Raw genomic sequence first — 19,890 nt, 5'->3', positions numbered from 1 at the left:
AAGGACCTAGGGGTTACAGTGGACGAGAAGCTGGATATGAGTCAACAGTGTGCCCTTGTTGCCAAGAAGGCCAATGGCATTTTGGGATGTATACGTAGGGGCATTGCCTCTTCTGCTGGAATAGCTACCCTTACCTGATCACTCTCGTCACAGTGTGTATGATAACACCCATTGTTTCATGTTCTCTATGTATATAAATCTCCCCACTGTATTTTCCACTGAATGTATCTGATGAAGTGAGCTGTAGCTCACGAAAGCTTATGCTCAAATAAATTTGTTAGTCTCTAAGGTGACACAAGTACTCCTTTTCTTTATACAGATAATGAATGGCAGGGAGTTTATTTTTTATTCAACAGTATCCCTCTTAGTAGATCATGATTAATTTTATTGTTCAGCAATAAGCGTTCTATAAAGAGTCTCACATCGTCAGGACAGTGTGTCCTTTTCCCCAAACAGTTCTCAATGAGCTTTCCTTAAAACTTTGTACTTCTGAAACTTTGTATTAAAGTATTAACTCCTGATTTGGTCCCAGACCAACAGTCACCCATCACAAAACTCCTTCCAGAGATTCCTACTCCAGGAGTTGAGATGCGTACTGTTGCTTGAACTAAACACTTCACCTATGCAGTTATGATGTTTTTTCCTGAGCATGAAAACCAAGATAGTGAAACAATTTTCCAGCCCTTTGTAGTTATTAATAATATATTTATTGATTTTAGCAAAATTTACGTAAGTGTTACTAATGACTTCTGCAATAAAAATTGCAATTCATTTTCAATTCTCTAAGCAGCCTGTGCTTTGTCTTCTCTTTCTCCACTGCTCCAGTGGGTTTGATGCCATGTTTATCTACCATATATTCCTCCTCCATGTCATGAATTGTAGGGGGAAGAATCACTCTGTACACAGCCCGCCCACTTGGGCCATGTCCTAGGGCCGATTCTGGCTGTAGGTAGCTCCCTGTAGTTAAAGCTGCTTGGGGTAGCAGACCCCCAGAGTGGCGTTGATGGGGGGGAGACATGGCTTGTGGGACAGCTGGGAAGAGGAGAATGGGTAATACAGGGATAGGGTGAACTCTGTTCCTCTTCCTCAGTCTCAAACCCAGAGACGTTAGTAATAGTACAGTTTAGAAAGTAGTTCTTGAATATATTTGATCTGCTTTGGAAAAAAAAAAAGTCCCACGTTTCTGAAACATGCATGTTTTATTTCCACAGTTTGCAACTTTATGTCTCATGAAAAGTGCCTCAAGCATGTGAAGATACCATGCTCGTGTATTGCGCCGAGTCTCGTAAGGGTGAGTTGGCATGTGTTATGATATACTTTACCTAGCCAGTGGCTTGAGTTTATTTGCTATATCTTTCTCATTAGTAAATTAATTTAAAAAAATAGACTGGCTCATTAATGTAATGATTTTAATATAAGCTAAATATGTTATTCATTGGTTCAAACTCTTACATCCTTTCCATGACAAAAGTTTTAAATCTAAGCCCTTCTGAACCTGCCTGGAACAGGTGGTTATGCACAAACTGCCTTGAAAAATGCTGTTTTGCTTTCCTTAAAGATTACTAAAGTGGTTTAATGGTGTGTCATTACCTGGAAGAATTGTCATACTTGAATGTGGTAACTGATTCAGATGAGGTGCATAAGTACAATACACTCTTATACATGGTTTTCTGAGCAAGGTTTCTGGACATTACCACATTTTTTACAGCAATTACATTTCAGTAGAGGGTGATAAGCCTTTGGTGTTGAATGAAAGAGCTGTTTTTGACTTCTGTAGGTTGGTGCATCTTAACATTTTTGTTCATATATGCTCTTTTTTGGGTCTTAATTGTAGCGGTGAATTCAGACAGAAAATATCATATTGTCTCTATATAAATTCATGGTATGTCCACATCTTGAACACTGTGTGTGAATATCTGGTTGCTCCATCTCAAAAAAGATATATTGGAATTGGAAAAGGTTCAGAAAAGGGCAATAAAAATGATTAGGGGTATGGAAGGGCTTCCATATGAGGATTGATTAAGAAGATGAGGACTCTTCAGCTTGGAAAAGAGATGACTAAGGGGGGCGGGATATGGTAGAGGTCTATAAAATCATGACTGGTGTGGAGAAAGTAAATAAGGAAGTGTTATTTACTCCTTCTCATAACACAAGAACTAGGGGTCACCAAATGAAATCAGTAGGTAGCAGGTATAAAACAAAGAGAAGGAAGTATTTCTTCTCACAATGCACAATCAACCTGTGGAACTCTTTGCCAGAGGATGGTGTGGAGACCAAGACTATAACAGGGTTAAAAAAAAGAACTAGATAAGTTCCTGGAGGCTATTAGACAGGATGAGCAGTGATGATGTCCCTAGCCTCTGTTTGCCAGAAGCTGGGATTGGGTCATGGATCACTTGATGATTACCTGTTCTGTTCATTGCCTCTGGGGCACCTGGCATTGGCCCCTGTCAGAAGACTGGATACTGGGCTAGATGGACCTTTGGTCTCACCCAGTATGACTGTTCTTACGTACACTTTCTGATTTTTTTGTTGTGGGTTTTTTTTGTTTTTTTACGTTTTAACTTGGTGGTAATATTTCTAAATCCTTATGTGGAGGCATACGCGGCTTTGGAACCGTAGCTGGGTGCTTTATAATTTTGGTACTACAGCATGATTCTTTCACACATGATGTCTCTCTCAGGAACATGTTCCTGCAGAACATAAGTATGAATACACACACAAAAATTGGATTCAATTTAAATACTAAAGAAGAAAGGCCCAAAAAGGTATTGTGGAGCCGGAGGAAGAGGGAAATGGGGGCAGTAAAATGCCTGGTGAAAAAAGTGTAAAGTGGTGCGAAAGCTTTAAATATGGAAAACCTGGAACAGTTAGAGACATCTGTCATTAAAACAATCTCAGTGAATCAAAGGGATGTTGATACAGGTATAACAGAGAAAATAATCAGATAGTTTTGGGAACATTTAGATGGAGAACCAGTGTCATCTTATACTGATATCTCGGATGTGTACTGCAAGTTCTTATATATAATGTCATTAAAACCCACCCATTCTGTCTGATTTAAACTTTTTCTTGGGTATGTTTTTACACTGCATGTGACCTAGAACATGAGAATATGAATGGACTAGGATGCTGCGGGTGGGGTCATGGCAAGAGGCTGTGGCTATTTTTGGTGGAGGATGTGTGGATCTGGGTGCTTGATAAGAGTGGCTGGGTAGGGTGGGCAGAGGCAACAGGAAAAGGATGGCAAGAAGAGCTCACCTGTCTTCTTCATTCACAACTTCTGGATCCTAGCGTCCATCAGATTTTGCTACTTTTTCGTTCAGCTCCTGGGACATGACTTACCAGGCACTCCTGGTGAACCTACTTGTGGATCATGGCCCCTGGGCTGGAAAGTACTGCTCCAGATCCTGTTGTTTTAGATGTATGGGCTTGTGGCTGCAACAATAGACACTATTTCTAAGGCTGCATGCTTTATTTATTTTGTTGTTCATGTCACCCTCTGCAAAGAGGCAGATATTACAGCTCGGTAAGTCAACGACTGGGTCAGCTACATCATGACATATGAATAAGTTTGTGAGTAAGTTTGGAGAGGGTCATAGATCAATGAAGTAACATTTAACTAGTTCAAGTTCTGAGAGAGAGAGAGAAATGATCATCTTTTTTGGAAATGTGTGACTGACCAAGTATTCATTCGTTCATTTAAATTTGGTGTGTGATTTAAAATATCAATTCTTCTTAATTTTGTGTTGAAAACCATCAGTCTGAATGTATTAATGTTAAAATCTGTTTGATATTACAGTCTAGTTGTTTTTATTTTTGTCTGGGTGCAGGTTGTTTTCCTCACTTTTCTCAAATGTATATTGTTATATATTTTATCTGATGTTTTATTTTTGCTTAAACAATCAAAATACATACAATAGCATATTTTATTTAACTTTAGATCATCCTCTCCTACACCTACAGTTGTGCAGCATGCCTTGTAACAATCGGCAGCTTTCCACACTCCGAATTGTCCACCTGTCAGTGTTGCTGAACAGAATTATAAAGGGTTGAGGAGCCTTCATGTCGAAAGGTGCTATATAAAATTTAAGATAGTCCAGAAGTAAACCGAACAGTTTCTTCACACAATGCAGTCAACCTGTGGAACTCTTTGCCAGAGGATGTTGTGAAGGCCAAGACTATAACAGGGTTCAAAAAAGAACTAGATAAGTTCATGGAGGATAGGTCCATCAATGGCTATTAGCCAGGATGGGCAGAGATTGTGTCCCTAGCCTCTGTTTGCCAGATGCTGGGAATGAGTGACAGGGGAAAGGATCACTTGATGATTATCTGTTCTGTTCATTCCCTCTGGGACACCTGGCATTGGCCACTGTTGGAAGAAGGGCTAGCTGGACCTTCGGTCTGACCCAGTCTGGCCTTTCTTATGTTCTTGTTTTCTTGATTTGGGTATCTGAGTTCTGTTCACTTGCTCAGCGGGCCAGGGTTAAGGCTGCCATGTGGGAGATCTTGTTTTGTGTGCAGTCTATATGAAGTAAATATTGAACTTCGCTCTTAATTTAAAAACATAACAAAGCAAAACAACTAATGATGGTTTGTAATATGTGTGGAAATTTTATTTTTGCATCAGTCACCATCCATTCAGATTATTTACATGTGGTTCTTTATGGAAAGCTCTGATGTATGAAGTGGTGTTAAGAGGGTATTTTTCTTGTCATTTTCTCCTCATGTATTAATATTAAGCTTATGACATAAATTACATTTTTAATCTCTTGGATTTTATCTGGAACATACTTTAAAGTCCATCTGTGACAGTGTTTCATTTGTTGTTAAATCAAACTGTCAGAGAACCATTTTTCAATGATTGTCTCATGGAAATTTTCATACCTAAACAGAGCTTGCTTTCCAGGATCAAGTAAAAGCTCATACAGTCTCAACCATGTCATGATTGCAGCTAGTCTCAGATTAGTTTCTGACTAGGAGATTTGCAAGGATGCCTTACAAAGTTGGTTTTTGCTTGGACTCAGTGTTTCAGACTGGAATCAGGCCATGGTATTTCAAAACCTGTTTTTGTAGAGAGTCCAACTTGCCAAGCATCCATTTTTACTGTTCGTGGGGTGTTTCTGTTTTAGTTCTGTGTGTTGTGGGGCTGTTAAGTATCTCTGCTATTGTCATTTAAAAGAAAATTACTCTTTGTACTGTCTGAGATGTTTAAAAAACTAACTGTATTGTGCTTAGTGGTAAACACTACACATCCTCACTGTGTATTTCATCCTAGTTATGTAGGTGACGTTATGTGTTGTGTAAGCTTTGCCTGGACATAGAAATATTTGAATTTTTTGTGTTGATTTAACAGAGTGTGACCATATAGAGAAATTTTTTAGTTTTTACGTGTTTTCTATGATAAATGTTTGCTTTTAGAAAAGTTAGGTATTTGTAGTCTTTTCTGAATTAGTTGTATTTAATGCAATTGTTACCCAAGATTTATATTTCTGGAGTTGTATGTGGACTCGAATCTGTCATAGTCCAACAATATTGTATTAATTTTGTGCCAACTAGGGTATCTATACAAAAGCGTGCAGAGATAGACCCCCTCTACAGTTCTTGATTGCACATATACTGAAGTAGAACTGCAAATCTATATTAAGGCTTTTATAAATTTTCTGTATAGTAATTTGTTTAGAACGTATTAGTTATTGTTTGCTTGCATGTGTGATATTGGTCTTAATTTTTTTCTTGCTGATTCAGATACTGGGAAATCAAGATTATAGTTCCCCTAAAATGTTGCCCAGAGACCAGAATTTGCTGTTGACTGTCTTGCGGAAGAGATGTCACTACTATTACCTCAGACTATTAGTGTCTTGGGTGGATGTTTAATAACTGATCCTGTTTCCACTGAAACTGGTGAATGTAGCATCTCCTTCTCCCCTGCCCATGAATTGTGATTTACTGAGCAACATTTGCTCCCAGTAGGTAGAAATCTAACTTTCCTTCCAGAGACCATATCCCTTTGAACCCTGGGAAAGCTTACATTATTTAAGTTTCTTTTTCACAAATGACAGATTTAATGCCCCGGTTACAGATCAGGTGACAGAGTGGCGGGGAAGCATCAGTGCAGCTTTCCAGGGGTCTGTGACTTCATAAGCAGGTGGTTGACCTTGTCTGTTGACCTGATTCTTTTTTTTTCCCCATTGGCTCCAGCTATGTACAAGTGATTGGTTGTATTTGTCAGTTGTTGTATTGCTCATAAGGTGCTGGAAGAAGTGAAAATGGGGAGGGGGGGTTAATCCCCATTTAAAACTATTGATAATCTGTTCTGCATTAAACATTCCATGGTTAGTGGTTACAGTTCCATGCTTCTTTATCTAGTCTTCACCACTGTAGCATTTTGCCTCGGCATTAGGAGCTTCACACGAGTGAGTTCCACCAAAGGGGTGAAAGTCCAAATAGCATCGTCATCACTGTTACTGTTTGCCTCAGATTTTAAGAAAGTGCCTAAGAGTGCTCAATCACTTACTAAGGTTTATCAAAATCAGGCATTTGATAACTTCCAAGACTTCAGATACAAACATGTTACAGTTAGATAGAGGGAAGAATGTCGGGACAGGTATAGCTTGGGGAAACGAGGGATGGAAAGATGGAGAGGAGCGTGGAAGGCAGAGAAAGTGAGGCTAGTGGTGGAGGGACTGGGTGAGAGTGAGGGGTGGGAGGAGGTTGGGGCAAACAGCCTATCAGAAGGTAGAAAACAGTGTCCAGAATCCCAGTGGAGAATGCCGTCTCCTGACATTACCTGTCTGAAGGTGCCTCAGCCTTCCCTCACTTCTGTTTTCAGGAGTTGCTGCCCGCTACTGGGATCTGCTTCTGCTGCCCAGAGTGCTGTGGTGCTGCTTGCAGTTCCTGTAGCTGGGGAGGGTCGGCGTCTGCTGGGGCCTGGTGCCCCGGGGAAGTGGGTGTGTGTGAAGGGGTATTTAAATATAACTCAGGATGATCTGAAGTTGAACAGAGCAGCTAGTTACTAACTTTGATCTTGGCCAGGATCATGAGCTCTCTAATGAGGTGCAATAGAACCTTAAAATGATCCCAGCTTTGTTTTATAGCTCACCTTCTGAGCGGTGACATTTTCAGTGTCACAGTGCCCTGTAATAGGGGCTCTGGTTCAGTTACAGCTCAGTGAGCTGAGTAGTACCTGTTGAATCATCAAAATCATTCCTTGGAAGTGTCCCACCCAAGTACTGACATAGCCCAGCCCTCCTGAGCTTTGAAGATTAGACTGGTTAGTATGATTGCACGTCTTGTTTCTTTGTTCTAGAAATCAGCTGGCATCAAACATTATTCCTGTGAGAGACAGGTGATTTTTAGAGGTGGAAATGAGAGAACTCCATTTTGGTTTTTTTTAAATGGTAAATTTTTTGTGTGTGTGTATGTATTTGTGAGTTCAGAGGCCGGGAAATAGGTGGACAGGGAGGGGAGGGATAGCTCAGTGGTTTGAGCATTGGCCTGCTAACCCCAGGGTTGTGAGTTCAATCCTTGAGGGGGCTGTTTAGGGATCTTGGGGCAAAAATTGGGGATGGGTCCTGCTTTGAGCAGGGGGTTGGACTGGGTGACCTCCTGAAGTCCCTTCCAACCCTGATATTCTATGATTCTATGACAGGTATGAATCACAAATAGTGACACTGGTTATAAAACTCTTCTCTCCCTCTCACATAAACATATTTGGGTATGAGATGAGAGACTTCAGCACTCATGGATTTAAAAAAGGAAAGTTTATATATTCTCCCTGTGATAAATGAAGGGGTGGGGGTAGCTCCCTTTTATGGACATCCATCCAGCCAGCCAGTAGCTATAACAGCCTCTTGGTGGCTGTTCTCTGCTTGCTTTACCTGTAAAGAATTAACAAAGTCCCGCAGGTAAAGAAAAGGGCACCTGACCAAAAGAGCCAGTAGGAGGGCTAGAACTTCTTAAAATTGGAAAAGACGCTTTTCCTTTGTGTCTGTGGTTGTTCTCCGGAGAGAAGGGACAGAGCAGGACAGGGTTGAAGTTATGCTGTGTCATAAATATAAAAGGAAGGGTAAAACCCTTTAAAATCCCTCCTGGCCAGAGGAAAAATCCTCTCACCTGTAAAGGGTTAAGAAGCTAAAGGTAACCTCGCTGGCACCTGACCAAAATGACCAATGAGGAGACAAGATACTTTCAAAAGCTGGGAGGAGGGAGAGAAACAAAGGGTCTGTGTCTGTCTATATGCTGTTTTTGCCGGGGACAGAACAGGAATGGAGTCTTAGAACTTTTAGTAAGTAATCTAGCTAGGTATGTGTTAGATTATGATTTCTTTAAATGGCTGAGAAAAGAATTGTGCTGAATAGAATGACTATTTCTGTCTGTGTGTCTTTTTTGTAACTTAAGGTTTTGCCTAGAGGGATTCTCTATGTTTTGAATCTAATTACCCTGTAAGGTATCTACCATCCTGATTTTACAGAGGTGATTCCTTTACTTCTATTTACTTTTATTTCTATTAAAAGTCTTCTTGTAAGAAAACTGAATGCTTTTTCATTGTTCTCAGATCCAAGGGTTTGGGTCTGTGGTCACCTATGCAAATTGGTGAGGATTTTTACCAAACCTTCCCCAGGAAGTGGGGTACAAGGGTTGGGAGGATTTTGGGGGGGGTAAGACATGTCCAAACTACATTTCCCAGTAAACCCAGTTAAAGTTTGGTGGTGGCAGTGGAAATTCCAAGGACAAAAGATAAAATTAATTTGTACCTTGGGGAAGGTTTAACCTAAGCTGGTAAAAGTAAGCTTAGGAGGTTTTCATGCAGGTCCCCACATCTGTACCCTAGAGTTCAGAGTGGGGGAGGAGCCTTGACATGGTGGCAGAGTGGTGGGATTAACCTGAAATCATTTTGAGATCAATTTGAGATTTTTTGAACGAGAAATACAGATTTTAAAAAGGAAATTTTTTTTTCCTTTGGAGCTGCTGGAAAGCAGCTTGTTTTTTCTCTGCTTTGGGGCCAGAAGAGAGACAAAAGGGGATTATCTTTATGAATTGCAGGTTTTCTTTGCCTGGAGGCAGGGTACTTAACCTCCTGCAGGGAAATTCACAATCTTGGTAAACCAGAAGTTTTTTTTTTTTCCTAAAAGTAAAAAAGGGGGGTGTTCTACCCATTTGCCTGGAGACAAAAGTGGCAGAGGCTTTTTTTTTTTTAGGATTTTGATTTTTTTACAAGGAGCACAAGTTTGAAAAGGAATTTTTTTTCCTTTGGGCTGCTGGTAAGCAGGTTTCCAAGTAGTTGGAGGTTTTTTGCTTTGATTTGGAGCCAGAGCAGAGACAAAGGGAATTGTCTTTTTCTGTAAGCTGACAATCACTATCAGAGAATAGGTATTCTATTCCAGTACAGCAAACTTTTACAGCCAAGTTTTGTTTGTTTATTTCTAAACCTCGGGTGTAAAGTTGGTTAAAAACAGAGAGGTTAGGATGACAAAATCCATGGCTCAACAAAAGCTGGAATTAGCCAGATTTCAGGCTGAGGAAAAACAAAAGGAACATGAAAGAAAGATGGAACTCATGCGGCTGGAGAAGGAGGAGAAGGAAAAAGAGAGGAGGCATGTGGAGGAGGAGAAGGAAAAAGAGAGGAGGCATGCACTGGAGATGGAGAAGGTAAAGGCTCAGCAGAATATACCAACAAACCCTAGCAATCCTTCTCCAGGTACCACTTCCCATCCCAGAAAGTTCCCCACCTACAAGGCAGGCGATGATACTGAGGCCTTCTTAGAAAACTTTGAAAGGGCCTGCCTTGGGTACAGCATCTCTACAGACCAATACATGGTAGAGCTGAGGCTGCAGCTCAGTGGACCCTTAGCTGAGGTGGCGGCTGAAATGCCTAAAGAACACATGAACAAGTATGAACTGTTTAAATCCAAGGCAAGAGTCAGAATGGGGATAACACCCGAGCATTCTCGTCGGAGGTTCAGAGCCCTAAGGTGGAAACCGGACGTGTCATTTACCTGACATGCCTACCATATTGGGATGCCTGGATATCAGGAGCAAGTGTTGACTCTCCAGTAAATTTGCCCTTCCTAATGCAAATGGAACAATTCTTAGAGGGGGTTCCTGAGGAAATAGAAAGATACATCCTAGATGGGAAGCCCAAAACTGTAATCAAGGCAGGAGAGATTGGAGCCAGATGGGTGGAGGTGGCAGAGAAGAAGAAAACTGGTCGCAGTTGGAGCGGAGACCAGAAGGGACAACCCCAGACCACACCCTATTACCAGGGGCAGCCCAAAGCCCCACCTACCTCCCAAAGAACCCTCCAGACACCTTATCATCCCACCACCCTGTTCTCCAGCAACCCACCTCGCCCCAGTGACCCATCAGCTGGACGATGTTTTAAACGTAACGAGCCAGGGCATGTAAAGGCCAACTGCCCCAAGAACCCCAACAGATTACAGTTCATTGCATCGGGATCACACCAGAGGTCCGCAGGCCCAGATACCTCCCAGATACCCTTGGAGCGGAGGGAAACTGAGTGTGGGCGGGAAGAAGGTCACCGCATGGAGGGACACCGGAGCACAAGTGTCAGCTATTCATGCTTCCTTAGTGGACCCCAATTTAATCAACCCAGAGATCCAAGTGATGATTCAACCCTTCAAGTCCAACTCTTTCAATTTGCCTACAGCCAAGTTGCCTGTCCAGTACCAGGGCTGGTCAGGAACGTGGACTTTTGCAGTCTATGATGATTATCCCATCCCCATGCTGTTGGCAGAAGACTTGGCCAATCATGTGAAGCGGGCCAAGAGGGTGGGAATGGTCACCCGTAGCCAGGCTAAACAAGCCGTGAGGCCTAGCTCTGTTCCAGAAACTTCTATCAGGACCCAGTCAGAGGTGATGGACCCAGACCCCAGGCCAATATCTGCAACAGCAGTAGTGGATCCAGTCCCAGAGACCCAGATGGAACCAGTCCCAGAACCGGAACCAGCGGAACAACCAACACCAGACCCATTGCCAGCACTGAATCCAGTACTTGCAACCTCAACACCAGAGGGCCCCACCGAACCTGAACTGGCAGCAGCCGATAACCCTACACAAGAGGCTCAGGCGGAGCCTGAATCCTAACATAGTGCACCAGCGGAAAGTGGTTCACAGTCAACGGAAACAGCCCCATCCCCTACATCGCTTCCAGAGGGACCAAGCCTAGGTCCACAATCCAATGAGGAACTGATGTCTCCAGCCTCAAGGGAACAGTTCCAGACCGAACAGGAAGCAGATGAAAGCCTCCAGAGAGCTTGGACGGCGGCACGGAGCAACCCACCGCCTCTCAGCTCTTCTAATCGATCCAGGTTTGTTGTAGAAAGAGGACTTTTATACAAGGAAACTCTTTCTGGTGGACACCAGGAAGACTGGCATCCTCAGAGACAGTTGGTAGTTCCAACTAAATACCGGGCCAAGCTCTTGAGCTTAGCCCATGATCACCCTAGTGGCCATGCTGGGGTGAACAGGACCAAAGACCATTTGGGGGGGTCATTCCACTGGGAGGGAATGGGCAAGGATGTTTCTACCTATGTCCGGTCTTGTGAAGTATGCCAAAGAGTGGGAAAACCCCAAGACCAGGTCAAAGCCCTTCTCCAGCCACTCCCCGTCATTGAAGTTCCATTTCAGCGAGTAGCTGTGGATATTCTGGGTCCTTTTCCGAAAAAGACACCCAGAGGAAAGCAGTACATATTGACTTTCATGGATTTTGCCACCCGATGGCCGGAAGCAGTAGCTCTAAGCAACACCAGGGCTAAAAGTGTATGCCAGGCACTAGCAGACATTTTTGCCAGGGTAGGTTGGCCCTCCGACATCCTCACAGATGCAGGGACTAATTTCCTGGCAGGAACTATGAAAAACCTTTGGGAAGCTCATGGGGTAAATCACTTGGTTGCCACTCCTTACCACCATCAAACAAATGGCATGGTGGAGAAGTTTAATGGAACTTTGGGGGCCGTGATATGTAAATTCGTAAATGAGCATTCCAATGATTGGGACCTAGTGTTGCAGCAGTTGCTCTTTGCCTACAGAGCTGTACCACACCCCAGTTTAGGGTTTTCCCCATTTGAACTTGTATATGGCCGTGAGGTTAAGGGGCCATTACAGTTGGTGAAGCAGCAATGGGAGGGATTTACACCTTCTCCAGGAACTAACATTCTGGACTTTGTAACCAACCTACAAAACAGCCTCCGAACCTCTTTAGCCCTTGCTAAAGAAAACTTACAGGATGCTCAAAAAGAGCAAAAAGCCTGGTACGATAAACATGCCAGAGAGCGTTCCTTCAAAGTAGGGGACCAGGTCATGGCCTTAAAGGCACTCCAGGCCCATAAAATGGAAGCATCGTGGGAAGGGCCATTCACGGTCCAGGAGCGTCTGGGAGCTGTTAATTATCTCATAGCATTCCCCACCTCCAACCGAAAGCCTAAGGTGTACCATATTAATTCTCTAAAGCCCTTTTATTCCAGAGAATTAAAGGTTTGTCAGTTTACAGCCCAGGGAGGAGACGACGCTGAGTGGCCTGAAAGTGTCTACTACGAAGGGAAAAGTTCAGGTGGCATGGAAGAGGTGAACCTCTCCATGACCCTTGGGCGTATGCAGCGACAGCAGATCCAGGAGCTGTGCGCTAGCTACGCGCCAACGTTCTCAGCCACCCCAGGACTGACTGAACGGGCATACCACTCCATTGACACAGGTAATGCTCGCCCAATTAAAGTCCAACCTTACCGGGTGTCTCCTCAAGCTAAAACTGCTATAGAACGGGAGATCCAGGATATGTTACAGATGGGTGTAATCCGCCCCTCTGGAAGTGCATGGGCATCTCCAGTGGTTCTAGTTCCCAAACCAGATGGGGAAATATGTTTTTGCGTGAACTACCATAAGCTAAATGCTGTAACTCGTCCAGACAACTATCCAATGCCATGCACAGATGAACTATTAGAGAAACTGGGACGGGCCCAGTTCATCTCTACCTTGGACTTAACCAAGGGGTACTGACAGGTACCGCTAGATGAATCTGCCAAGGAAAGGTCAGCCTTCACCACACATCTCGGGCTGTATGAATTTAATGTACTCCCTTTCGGGCTGCGAAATGCACCCGCTACCTTCCAAAGACTTGTAGATGGTCTCGTAGTGGGATTAGGAGAATATGCAGTCATCTACCTTGACGATGTGGCCATATTTTCGGATTCTTGGGCAGACCACCTGGAACATTTACAAAAAGTCCTTGAGTGCATAAGGGAGGCAGGACTAACTGTTAGGGCTAAGAAGTGTCAACTAGGCCTAAACAGAGTGACTTACCTTGGATACCAGGTGGGTCAAGAAACTATCAGCCCCCTACAGGCCAAAGTGGATGCTATGCAAAAGTGGCCTGTCCCAAAGTCAAAGAAACAGGTTCAATCCTTCTTAGGCTTGGCTGGTTATTACAGGCAATTTGTACCGCAATACAGCCAAATCACCGCCCCAGTGACAGACTTAACCAAAAAGAAACAGCCAAATGCCGTTCAGTGGACCGAAAAGTGTCAGAAGGCCTTTAACAAGCTTAAAGTGACACTCATGTTTGACCCTGTACTAAGGGCCCCAGACTTTGACAAGCCGTTCCTAGTAACCACAGAGGCGTCCGAGCGCGGTGTGGGAGCAGTTTTAATGCAGAAAGGACCTGATCAAGAATTCCACCCTGTAGTGTTTCTCAGCAAAAAACTGTCTGAGAGGGAAAGCAACTGGTCAGTCAGTGAAAAAGAATGTTACGCCATTGTCTACGCTCTGGAAAAGCTACGCCCATATGTTTGGGGACGGCGTTTCCACCTGCAAACCGACCGTGGTGCACTGAAGTGGCTTCACACCGTCAAAGAAAATAACAAAAAACTTCTTCGGTGGAGTTTAGCTCTCCAAGATTTTGATTTCGACATCCAATACATCTCAGGAGCTTCTAACAAAGTGGCTGATGCACTCTCCTGTGAAAGTTTCCCAGAATCAACTGGTTAAAATCGTCCTTGAGATGTGGAAAATATTGTTAGTCTTTATGTACTTGGTAGTATATTTAGAGATGCATGTGTCTTATTAACTCTGTTTTTCCTAGAGCTCCAGGAAGAAATCCCAGCCAGCGTTTCACCCTAGCTGAGACTTGGGGGGCGTGTCATAAATATAAAGGGAAGGGTAAACCCCTTTAAAATCCCTCCTGGCCAGAGGAAAAATCCTCTCACCTGCAAAGGGTTAAGAAGCTAAAGGTAACCTCGCTGGCACGTGACCAAAATGACCAATGAGGAGACAAGATACTTTCAAAAGCTGGGAGGAGGGAGAGAAACAAAGGGTCTGTGTCTGTCTATATGCTGTTTTTGCCGGGGATAGAACAGGAATGGAGTCTTAGAACTTTTAGTAAGTAATCTAGCTAGGTATGTGTTAGATTATGATTTCTTTAAATGGCTGAGAAAAGAATTGTGCTGAATAGAATGACTATTTCTGTCTGTGTGTCTTTTTTGTAACTTAAGGTTTTGCCTAGAGGGATTCTCTATGTTTTGAATCTAATTACCCTGTAAGGTATCTACCATCCTGATTTTACAGAGGTGATTCCTTTACTTCTATTTACTTTTATTTCTATTAAAAGTCTTCTTGTAAGAAAACTGAATGCTTTTTCATTGTTCTCAGATCCAAGGGTTTGGGTCTGTGGTCACCTATGCAAATTGGTGAGGATTTTTACCAAACCTTCCCCAGGAAGTGGGGTACAAGGGTTGGGAGGATTTTGGGGGGAAAGACGTGTCCAAACTACGTTTCCCAGTAAACCCAGTTAGAGTTTGGTGGTTGCAGTGAATATTCCAAGGACAAAGGATAAAATTAATTTGTACCTTGGGGAAGTTTTAACCTAAGCTGGTAAAAGTAAGCTTAGGAGGTTTTCATGCAGGTCCCCACATCTGTACCCTAGAGTTCAGAGTGGGGGAGGAACCTTGACATGCTGTAAGCAGCTTTAAAACCAGGTATGATAAAACATCAATTCATACCTCAAACCCACTTATTTGAAACCCCAGATGTGTAAGTGGATCAGAAATGTTTAGAAAGACGCGATTAGGTTATTTTATTTCTGAAAGGCTTGTGGACTCCTCTGTGCTAAACAATGATGCTTTTGTTTCCTTGTAATCTTTAAGCTGAACCCCCAAGAAAGCAATTTTGGGTACTTAATATTTGGAATTGCTCTTTTAAAAACTAGCAAAAGCCTAAGCTCCAGATGTATTTTTTTTCTTTTTGTTTTTAATAAAATTTACCTTTTTTAAGAACAGGATTGGATTTTTGGTGTCTTAAGAGGTTTGTGCATAAATTGTTCAATTAGCAACAGCTAATTTCATAGAATCATAGAATATCAGGGTTGGAAGGGACCTCAGGAGGTCATCTAGTCCAACCCCCTGCTCAAAGCAGGACCAATCCCCAACTAAATCATCCCAGTCAGGGCTTTGTCAAGCCAGAACTTAAAAACTTCTAAGGAAGGAGATTCCACCAGCTCCCTAGGTAACGCATTCCAGTGCTTTACCACCCTCCTACTGAAAATTTTTTTCCTAATATCCAACCTAAACCTGCCCCACTGCAACTTGAGACCATTATTCCTTGTCCTGTCATCTGCTACCACTGAGAACAGTCTAGAGCCATCCTTTTTGGAACCCCCTTTCAGGTAGTTGAAAGCAGCTATTAAATCCCCCCTCATTCTTCTCTTCTGTAGACTAAACAATCCCAGTTCCCTCAGCCTCTCCTCATAAGTCACGTGTTCCAGTCCCCTAATCATTTTTGTTGCCCCCTGCTGGACGTTTTACAATTTTTCCACATCCTTCTTGTAGTGTAGGACCCAAAACTGGACACAGTACTCCAGATGAGGCCTCACCAGTGTTGAAGAGAGGGGAACAATCACGTCCCTCAATCTGCTGGCAGTGCCCCTACATATACATCCCAAAACGCCATTGGCCTTCTTGGCAACAAGGACACACTGTTGACTCATATCCAGCTTCTCGTCCACTGTAACCCCTAGGTTCTTTTCTGCAGAACTGCTGCCTAGCCATTCGGTCCGTAGTCTGTAGCGGTGCATGGGATTCTTCCGTCCTAAGTGCAGGACTCTGCACTTGTCCTTGTTGAACCTCATCAGATTTCTTTTGGCCCAATCCTCCATTTGTCTAGGGCCCTCTGTATCCTATCCCTGCCCTCCAGCGTATCTACCTCTCCTCCCAGTTTAGTGTCATCTGCAAACTTGCTGAGAGTGCAATCCACACGATCCTCCAGATCATTAACGAAGATATTGAACAAAACCGACTCTTGGGGCACTCCGCTTGATACTGGCTGCCAACTAGACATGGAGCCATTGATCACTACCCATTGAGCCTGACAATTTAGCCAGCTTTCTATCCACCTTATAGTCCATTCATCCAGCCCATACTTCTTTAACTTGCTGGCAAGAATACTGTGGGAGACCATGTCAAAAGCTTTGCTAAAGTCAAGGAACAACACGCCCACTGCTTTCCCCTCATCCACAGAGCCAGTTATCTCTTCATAGAGGGCAATTAGATTAGTCAGGCATGACTTTCCTTTAGTGAATCCATGCTGACTGTTCCTGATCACTTTCCTCTCCTCTAAGTGCTTCAAAATTGATTCCTTGAGGACCTGCTCCATGATTTTTCCAGGGACTGAGGTGAGGCTGACTGGCCTGTAGTTCCCAGGATCCCCCTTCTTCCCTTTTTTTAAAGATGGGCACTACATTAGCCTTTTTCCAGTTGTCTGGGACTTGCCCGGATCACCATGAGTTTTCAAAGATAATGGCCAATGGCTCTGCAATCACATTCGCCAACTCCTTTAGCACTCTCGGATGCAGCGCATCCGGCCCCATGGACTTGTGCTGGTCCAGCTTTTCTAAATAGTCCCGAACCACTTCTTTCTCCACAGGGGGCTGGTCACCTCCTCCCTATGCTGTGCACCCCAGTATAGTAGTCTGGGAGCTGACCTTGTTCGTGAAGACAGAGACAAAAAAAGCATTGAGTACATTAGCTTTTTCCACCTCCTCTGTCACTAGGTTGCCTCCCTCATTCAGTAAGGGGCCCACACTTTCCTTGACTTTCTTCTTGTTGCTAACATACCTGAAGAAACCCGTCTTGTTACTCTTAACATCTCCTGCTAGCTGCAACTCCAGGTATGATTTGGCCTTCCTGATTTCACTCCTGCATGCCCAAGTAATATTTTTATACTCTTCCCTGGTCATTTGTCCAATCTTCCACTTCTTGTAAGCTTCTTTTTTGTGTTCAAGATCAGCAAGGATTTCACTGTTAAGCCAAGCTGGTCGCCTGCCATATTTACTATTCTTTCTCCACATGGGGATGGTTTGTCCTTGCAACCTCCATAAGGATTCTTTAAAATACAGCCAGCTCTCCTGGACTCCTTTCCCCCTCATGTTATTCTCCCAGGGGATCCTGCCCATCAGTTCCTTGAGGGAGTCAAAGTCTGCTTTTCTGAAGTCAGGGGTCCGTATTCTGCTGCTCTCCTTTCTTCCTTGTGTCAAGATCCTGAACTCGATCATCTCATGGTCACTGCCTCCCAGGTTCCCATCCACTTTAGCTTCCCCTACTAATTCTTCCCTGTTTGTGAGCAGCAGGTCAAGAAGAGCTCTGCCCCTAGTTGGTTCCTTCAGCACTTGCACCAGGAAATTGTCCCCTACACTTTCCAAAAACTTCCTGGATTGTCTGTGCACTGCTGTGTTGCTCTCCCAGCAGATATCAGGGTGATTGAAGTCTCCCATGAGAACCAGGGCATGCGATCTAGTAACTTCCGTGAGTTGCCGGAAGAAAGCCTCGTCCACCTCATCCCCCTGGTCTGGTGGTCTATAGCAGACTCCCACCACGACATCACCTTTGTTGCTCACACTTCTAAATTTAATCCAGAGACACTCAGGTTTTTCTGCAGTTTTATACTGGAGCTCTGAGCAGTCATACTGCTCTCTTACATACAATGCAACTTCCCCACCTTTTCTGCCCTGCCTGTCCTTCCTGAACAGTTTATATCCATCCATGACAGTACTCCAGTCATGTGAGTTATCCCACCAAGTCTCTGTTATTCCAATCACATCATAATTCCTTGACTGTGCCAGGACTTCCAGTTCTCCCTGCTTGTTTCCCAGGCTTCTTGCATTTGTGTATAGGCACTTGAGATAACTTGCTGTTTGTCCTGCTTTCTTAGTATGAGGCAGGAGCCCTCCCCTCTCGTGCTTTCCTGCTCGTGCTTCCTCCCTGTATCCCACGTCCCCACTTATCTCAGGGCTTTGATCTCCTTCCCCCGGTCAACTAGTTAAAAGCCCTCCTCACTAGGTTAGGCAGCCAGCTCACAAAGAAGCTCTTCCCTCTCTTCGTTAGGTGGAGCCAGTCTCTGCCTAGCACTCCTCCTTCTTGGAACACCATCCATTGGTCCAAGAATCCAAAGCCTTCTCTCCAACACCACCTGCATTGCCATTTGTTGACTTCCACAATTCGATGGTCTCTACCCAGGCCTCTTCTGGGAGGATGGACAAGAACACCACTTGCGCCTCAAACTCATTTATCCTTCTTCCCAGAGCAACGTAGTCGCAGTGATCCACTCAAGGTCATTCTTGGCAGTATCATTGGTGCCCACGTGGAGAAGCAGGAAGGGGTAGCGATCCGAGGGCTTGATGAGTCTCGGCAGTCTCTCCGTCACATCGTGAATCCTAGCTCCTGGCAAGCAACAGACTTCTCAGTTTTCCCGGTTGGAGCGTCAGATAGATGACTCAGTCCCCCTGAGGAGAGAGTCCCCGACTGCCACCACCTGCCTCCTCCTCTTGGGAATGGTGGTCGTGGAACCCCCAACTCATGCCTTCCAATCGGCGGAGTCTCCTTCTGTTCCCTTCCCTCAGATGTATCATCTAGTCCACTCTCCGCATTAGTACCTGTGGAGAGAACATGAAAACATTAGTACCTGTGGAGAGAAGAAAGTCAGCTCCCAGACTGCTGCACTGGGCATCACAACATGGGGAGTAGATGGCCAGCCCTCTGTGGAGAAAGAGGTGGTTAGGGACTATTTAGAAAAGCTGGACGTGCACAAGTCCATGGGGCCGGACGAGTTGCATCTGAGAGTGCTAAAGGAATTGGCGGCTGTGATTGCAGAGCCATTGGCCATTATCTTTGAAAACTCGTGGCGAACAGGGGAAGTCCCGGATGACTGGAAAAAGGCTAATGTAGTGCCCATCTTTAAAAAAGGGAAGAAGGAGGATCCTGGGAACTACAGGCCAGTCAGCCTCACCTCAGTCCCTGGAAAAATCATGGAGCAGGTCCTCAAGGAATCAATCCTGAAGCACTTACATGAAAGGAAAGTGATCGGGAACAGTCAGCATGGATTCACCAAGGCAAGGTCATGCCTGACTAATCTAATCGCCTTCTATGATGAGATTACTGGTTCTGTGGATGAAGGGAAAGCAGTGGATGTATTGTTTCTTGACTTTAGCAAAGCTTTTGACATGGTCTCCCACAGTATTCTTGTCAGCAAGTTAAAGAAGTATGGGCTGGATGAATGCACCATAAGGTGGGTAGAAAGTTGGCTAGATTGTCGGGCTCAACGGGTAGTGATCAATAGCTCCATGTCTAGATGGCAGCCGGTATCAAGTGGAGTGCCCCAAGGGTCGGTCCTGGGGCCGGTTTTGTTCAATATCTTCATAAATGATCTGGAGGATGGTGTGGATTGCACTCTCAGCAAATTTGCGGATGATACTAAACTAGGAGGAGTGGTAGATACGCTGGAGGGCAGGGATAGGATACAGAGGGACCTAGACAAATTGGAGGATTGGGCCAAAAGAAATCTGATGAGGTTCAATAAGGATAAATGCAGGGTCCTGCACTTAGGACGGAA

General features: G+C 44.2%; 1 protein-coding gene across 4 annotated transcripts in view; it reads left to right on the top strand.

The window, feature by feature from the left end:
* DGKQ (diacylglycerol kinase theta) overlaps positions 1-19,890 on the top strand; it is a 172,716-nt gene that overhangs the window by 46,594 nt on the left and 106,232 nt on the right. For all 4 annotated transcript variants that reach the window (XM_073345802.1, XM_073345805.1, XM_073345803.1 and 1 more), the window contains one exon: positions 1,212-1,291. In XM_073345802.1, coding sequence (XP_073201903.1) covers positions 1,212-1,291 — 80 coding nt within the window. The remainder of the gene's footprint in view (positions 1-1,211; positions 1,292-19,890) is intronic.

This window comes from Lepidochelys kempii, chromosome 5, assembly GCF_965140265.1.
Source record: "Lepidochelys kempii isolate rLepKem1 chromosome 5, rLepKem1.hap2, whole genome shotgun sequence".
Taxonomy (NCBI): Eukaryota; Metazoa; Chordata; order Testudines; family Cheloniidae; genus Lepidochelys; species Lepidochelys kempii.
The sequence above is the reverse complement of the archived record's forward strand: the minus strand, read 5'-3'. Positions and strand labels throughout refer to the sequence as shown.